General features: G+C 40.9%; 1 protein-coding gene across 1 annotated transcript; it reads right to left on the bottom strand.

Annotated features, from left to right (window-relative positions):
- Positions 1–2,543: 2,543 nt before the first annotated feature.
- On the bottom strand, positions 2,544–6,617 carry LOC131006452 (uncharacterized). The gene is made up of 4 exons (XM_057933611.1): positions 5,460–6,617; positions 5,238–5,403; positions 3,173–5,028; positions 2,544–3,107 (listed from the first exon to the last, which is right to left on the bottom strand). The coding sequence occupies exons 1-4, from the start codon at positions 6,615–6,617 to the stop codon at positions 2,544–2,546; spliced, it is 3,744 nt and encodes a 1,247-aa protein (XP_057789594.1).
- Positions 6,618–6,717: the final 100 nt, after the last annotated feature.

Below are 6,717 nucleotides of genomic sequence, written 5' to 3'. Positions count from 1 at the left end.
TAAAAAAATAAAAATAACAAAAAAATTAATAATATTTACCGACAGATTATTAATTAAAAATTAAAAAAATTAAATAAATCATATTTAGCGACGGAATATTTTCCGTCACTATTTTTTTTACAAAAAATAAGTAAAATATATATTTTTTAAAAAAATAAATAAATCATATTTAGCGACGGAATATTTTCCGTCGCTATTTTTTTTACGAAAAATAAGTAAAATATATATTTTAAAAAAAATAAAAAAAAATAAATAAATCATATTTAACGACGGAATATTTTCCGTCGCTATTTCCGTCGGGAAATTTAAAAAAATAAATAAAAAATAAATAAAAAATAATAAATAATATTTAACGACATATTATTTTCCGTCGCTAATAATTCCGTCACTATTCCGTCGGTAAATTAAAAAAAATACTAAAAAATAAATGAAAAATAATGAATAATATTAACGACGGATTTATTTTCTGTCGCTAATAATTCCGTCGTTATTCCGTCGGTAAAATTTTGAAAATATCTTCGTCGGAATTCTGCCACTGTTCCATCGGTGATTACCAACGGATTATTTTCCATCGGTAATTCCGTCGGTGTCCGATATGTTTTTTTGTAGTGGTGAATGAGCTATAAAGTCTGATTTAGCCTTCGCCCTAATGTATCTCTATAAATACCTCATGTAATCCATCGTTATATTCACGCAATAATATCCTAAAATATTCTGGGAGTTCTCTGGCTACAAGTTTTTTCTTCGTCTCTCGATCACGCAGATTAATCCGGATACTTTCTTCAGTCTTCTAGGTTTAGGCATGAATGTTAAGTTTCACCAATAACCTAATGGGCTATGGGCTATGCATAAGTGGGCTAAACTAGAGCTAGGGCTTCATATATCATTCCCCACTCCTTCACAATCACCTTGTCCGCAAGGTGAACTGATTGGAAAGCTTGATACATTTATGCCCACCACGTGCTCAACAAAAGTTCTAGCAAACTAACTCAAGAACTGATCGGCTGGATACGCCTAACGGATCCGGCAGCGGTTCACCATCTAGCCGAACCTCTTGACCGGCGAAAACGCCATGGATCGGTAAAAACTAGAGACGCTGGCGGTTAAAACTTTCGCAATAGCATCAAATATGGGTCCAAAAACATCGACCACAATCTCATCCTTAGAACCGATGAATAACCAAAATCGACTGCCAAGAATTGGCGGAGGACTCACCGAAGTAGTTATCGATGGTGGTGTTGGTGGTATTGTGAGTGAAGACGGTACATAAGAGGGTGTCTGCAGCGGAGGTTGGAGAGCTAGCGGTGGCAGCGGCGGTGGTGTTGACAGCGGCAACGGCTGCTTCAAGTGCGGTGAGAACGACCATGTGGCAAGGGTGTGCCCGACCGGGGGTGGCGGTGGCCGGTACAACGGCGGTGGTGTTGGCAGTATTGGAAGTGAAGGCGGCACGTTTGGGGGTGGTGGCGAAGAGGATGGAGACCAACACACATCTGGAGCAGTAGCCGGAGGGAACTTGTTGGTGGCCGGAAAATTTGCCTCCAAGAAGGATTGCAGGCTGTAGATGGAGATTCGATGCTTTTCAAGGGCAGCGAGAATTTCTGATCTGGACATTTTTTTTTTGATATTCAAAGAGAAATTCTCTCAATGAAAGCACCAATTGATACGATCACGATCAATGGTGGAGCAATTCGAGTAGCTCAATTCCAGAAATCAAGGGAGAAGAGAGATAGATTTGATAAACATCAACCCAAATATTCATTTCATAAGTAATAACTTAGAGATTACAATATTTATATCATTGATAATGATAACCTAATGGGCTATGAGCTATGCATAAGTGGGCTAAACTAGAGCTAGAGCTTCGTGTATCAATCAAACACAGCCTTAGGTTTCTAAGGCTAAGCACTTGAAATTTTGTATCGATTGGCGTCTGGCGAAGCTTCTCAAAAGATAGTTATAAAATCTCGGCTGTAGTTGATGCATGCTATATATAGTACGTTAATTATGGAATCCGTTATTCGCATTAATAGTCAAAGGTTGTGTAGGATAAAAGTCGAGTGGGAGGAAAGAAGATTAATCCTCGAGCTGGGGCTTTAGGCATGGTGATGGCAATGATAGATGTGCAATCTTCAAACACTACTAAAAAAATGGGCTATTACTACATAGTTATAATAACACAGAATATTATATGTCACAATAAAATCTCTATCACGACATCAACTATTTTATTATTGATTTTTGAATATTTATTAATGTTTATTGCAACACTGAATTTTATATGTCGTTATATTAATTTATTATGACATTATAGAGTATTGCTAGACATCTATTATAAGCTATTACACCACAACATATTATATGTTGTTATACCTATATAATTATGACATTATTATATGTTGGTAAAATTAATTCTTTAGTATATGTATAATTTTTTAAGTGATAATTGAATTAGAATCTATATATAAAAGCGTTTTCTCCCGCATTACATTGGTAAAAATGTTTTTTTTTTTTTTTTTTGAGACAAAGAAGGGAACTTCATAAAATCAAGAAGTAGAGTTCACAACAGCAGGAAGAACATCAAAAGAAGATAAGCAACACAAAGAACTAAGAGCAAAAGAAGCTAAGGAATCAGCAGTGGAATTTCCTTCACGTGGTGTCCAGCTGAACGCTAATCGTCGGAACGAACCTTTCAATAAGTGAATTTTTTCAAGAGTGTCACCCAGGTAGGACAGATCTCTATCTTGTCGGGCGAGCATCCAGTAGAGCTGTTGACAATCCGTTTCTGCAATCACCTCCCGCACACCCTTGTCCCTACACAGTTTAAGCCCTTCAAGCAGAGCAAGTGCTTCTCCCTCCACCACTGAAAAAGCTCCTCTCATAAAACCAAACCTACAACCCATCAGCAGGCCATCCTCTTGCCTCAGTACAGCTCCTATCCCAACACCCGAACCCTCCTTCATAGCAGCATCCGAAGCAATTTTGCAAACACCTTCCCCTTCGTTGCTCAAAGTGGGAGTAGAATGATTAGGAGCAGCAGCACATAAAGGTTTAGACCAGAGAGCACGTTCAGCAATTCTCAAAACATCAATATGTGATAGTTCTTTATTCTGAAAGACAAGTAATTCCTCGCATACCAACAAGCCCAAGCAAGAGAAGCAAAAAGAGCATGAACTTCATTGTGAGGGCATGATCTAATCTTGTCAAACCATTCCACAATGGGAAACTCCATTCCTTGCGCCATTGGCTGTAGACGAATGGGGGAAACAGCCCAAAGGGTGCTAACCCACCCACAGTCCCGAAGAGCATGTTCCAACGTTTCATCACAAGAACCACATCGTCTGCACAGGCCATCAATCTCAATAGCTCTACTTCTCAGCGCCTTTGCCGTAGGGAGGCAGTTAGATAAGCATTTCCACATAAACATCTTCACTTTTGGAATGACTTCGAGTTTCCAAATCCACTTCCAGAGATCTCCTAGATAGCGTGAAGAAGAGGCTTCATCGCGGAGATTAAGCTCAACAGCCAAGTTGTATCCAGATTTTACAGAATAAGTATTAAGCTTTCCTCTTGGCCAAAACGGTTTGTCACTCTCATTTGGGCGTATAGAGATCTGAGCTTGAAGCTTCCATCTATCCCCGGGTTTCAAAATATCATTCAAAATATCATTGTTCCAACGACTACCATCCGAATCCATCAAGTCCTTGGCACACAACAGATCGTGCCTATCTTCAACTCTTGCAGTCACAAATTGTCCTTTACCATCGGGCAGCCACGAATCAATCCCAATCCTAACACGAGCTCCGTCTCCAATCTTCCATGCAATACCTTTCACCAGTAAATCTCTACCAACTAGTATGCTTTTCCATGCGAAAGACGGGTAATGAGCATTACTAGACAAGAGTAGATCATTTCTCGGGTGGTATCTAGCCTTTAAAGAACGAGCCAATAAAGAGCTCTCATTAAGAATAAGTCTCCATGCTTGTTTAGCGAGCATCGCTTGGTTGAACAAGGAGATATCGCGAAAACCCAGACCTCCATTCCCTTTAGATGTACACAACTTCTTCCAACTCCTCCAATGTATTCTCCTTTCCTCGTTCTTTTGACCCCAGAAAAATCTGGCAGCCACACTGTTAAGTTGTTGGCAGATTTGTTCAGGAAGAGCGAAGCAACTCATAATATAGGTCGGGATTGATTGGAGAATCGACTGTATAAGAACCATTTTGCCCGCTCCCGAAAGAAATCTTCTTTTCCAGTCCTTCGCCTTTTTACGAGTTCTGTCAATCATCATTTGGAAGATCTCACTTTTGGATCTACCAATCGTGCTTGGAATACCGAGATAAGTCGATCTTGCACCAGACCGAGTGACTCCAAACCGACAAGAAAGCTCAATCTGCCTCTCTTCCACCACCCCACCACTAAAGGATATGGAGGATTTCTCCAAATTCACCAGTTGTCCCGACACACCCTCATAGTCACGAATAATATTCTTCACCAGATCAATCTCATTCACATTACTCCTTCCAAAGATTATGCAATCATCCGCAAATAATAAATGAGAAACCCTTGGTGCCGTTCTGCTTAACCGAGCCCCATGCAGCAGCTCCTGAGTTTCTGCTCTTCTCAGCAACCCCGAGAGGGCCTCCGCACAAAAGAGGAAAAGAAACGGGGATAGAGGATCACCTTGACGCAACCCACGTCCAGCTTCAAATTGGTTCCCTGGAAAGCCATTGACAAGAACACGAAAGGAAACAAAAGCCACACAACGCATAATCAAGTCCACAAAAGGAGCATTAAAACCCAGATGAAGCATAATAGACTCAAGGAAACTCCATTCGACTCGATCATAAGCTTTAGCCATATCTAATTTAAAAGCGAAAACACCATGAACTTTTGCTTTATTATGTTTCATCATATGAAAGATCTCAAAGGCAAGCAAAGCGTTATCCGTTATATGTCGACCAGGGACAAAAGCAAACTGACTCTCACTAATGATAGAAGGGAGACACGACTTCAGCCTATTAGTATTAACTTTTGAAAGAATTTTGTAAATCACATTACAAAGGCTAATGGGCCTAAAGTCAGACGGACAAGTGCACTTTTTTTCTTAGGAATGAGGCAGATGAAAGTAGAATTAATAGGACCAGGGGACACACCATTATTGAGAATATCAAGAAGCATAGGAATAATATCATGCCTAGCCGAGGACCAAAAAACAGAATAAAAAAGAGCAGGCACACCATCAGGCCCAGGGGCCTTAAGAGGTGGCATTTGTTTGAGAGCCTGGGTGATCTCAGTATGGGTGTAGGGGCGGGACAGCTCTGAATTCATCTCTTCAGTAACAACAGGATTAATGGAGCGGAGAACTTCATCAGGGTTATGAGTATGGCCCGCAGAAAAGAGCGACTGAAAGTGATTTCTAAACACCTCATCCATCTCCTCATTCTTACGAGTTTTAGTACCATCCGGACGCTGAACCTCACGAATATGATTCCTCTTTTTCCTCCCCTCAGCAACCTTGTGAAAAAACCCCGTATTTCTATCTCCTTCCGCCATCCAATCTGCCCGCTCTGTTTCCACATCAACTCTTCCTGTTTTGAAAGTTCATCAAGTTCATCCTCTAACCGCTTTTGCTCATCCTTTGAAGTAGCTTCCCTATGAACTGTCTGCAATTCCGCCAAATCTTTCCTTATCTTCGAACACCTTTTCCTCACGTGACCAAAAACATTCTTTTCCCAAATTTTCAGTTCTCTGCCCATTTTCTCAATTTTATTCCGAATATCCTCCGTCGTAGTCAACACACTGCCGTCTGCCCATAAGTTCTCACAGAATGGCTTACAACTATCATTGCGAAGCCACATTGCTTCAAATCTAAACGGCTTAGGCCGATTCAACGTCTCCTCTGAATTCTTCTCAAGGCAAAGCAGAAGCGGGCAGTGATCGCTTGATTTTCTAAGAAGGTGATAGACTTCAAACCCCGGGAAAGAAGACATCCAACTTTCACTACCAAAAATACGGTCAAGACGCTCCACAATATTCGCATCCTCTTTTTGATTGTTCGTCCATGTATACGGATCACCCAAGAAACCCAAATCATGGAGACCACACACCTCCACAGTCTCGCGGAACTTTTCAAGTCTGGAATCAGCTTTCAACTGACCAAGACGCTTCTCGAAGTGGAACATAGTTTCATTAAAATCACCCCCGCAAATCCATTTGTCAGAAACTTGGGGTAGAATGGAGAGCATAAGCTCCCACATGAGATAATGTTCATCAGTAATACTCCAACCGTACAAACCACAAAAATCCCAGGGCTCATGTTCTCCATCATCCAGAGACGCCAGAACATGATGAAAAGAATAGGATTTGATATTCACCAACAGATCGTCAACCCACAGCAAACAAAGACCACCCTTACGACCACCATTCACACAATCACAATCAATAGAGAAAAACTTACTGAAACCAATTTGAGGGAGAATATAACACCAATCCTCCTGCAAGAGCTTTGTTTCCATCAAAAAAATCACCTCGGGCCGCTTATGTTTGGCTAACCAAACCAATTGACGAACTGTCGAAGGGTTCACAAGCCCTCGACAATTCCAGACAAGGGAATTCATTGTGCTCGGCGGGATTGCTCCGAGGCAATCTCCGCCGTTGATGCAAATGAGGGGGATTCAGTTTCCAGCACAGTACACTTTAGTTTTTTCTGAACAAGCT

This window comes from Salvia miltiorrhiza, chromosome 1 (genome assembly GCF_028751815.1).
Source record: "Salvia miltiorrhiza cultivar Shanhuang (shh) chromosome 1, IMPLAD_Smil_shh, whole genome shotgun sequence".
Lineage (NCBI taxonomy): Eukaryota > Viridiplantae > Streptophyta > Magnoliopsida > Lamiales > Lamiaceae > Salvia > Salvia miltiorrhiza.
This window is presented reverse-complemented; position numbering and strand designations above follow the sequence as displayed.

Excerpts from the sequence above, each read along its gene's own strand:
- LOC131006452 (XM_057933611.1), bottom strand. The coding sequence starts at position 6,617 with ATGAATTCCCTTGTCTGGAATTGTCGAGGGCTTGTGAACCCTTCGACA. Across the intron at positions 5,404-5,459 it reads TGAGGTTCAGCGTCCGGATG|TCGCTCTTTTCTGCGGGCCA; the intron begins GTACTAAAACTC and ends AATCACTTTCAG. Across the intron at positions 3,108-3,172 it reads GATCATGCCCTCACAATGAA|AATAAAGAACTATCACATAT; the intron begins GTTCATGCTCTT and ends CTTGTCTTTCAG.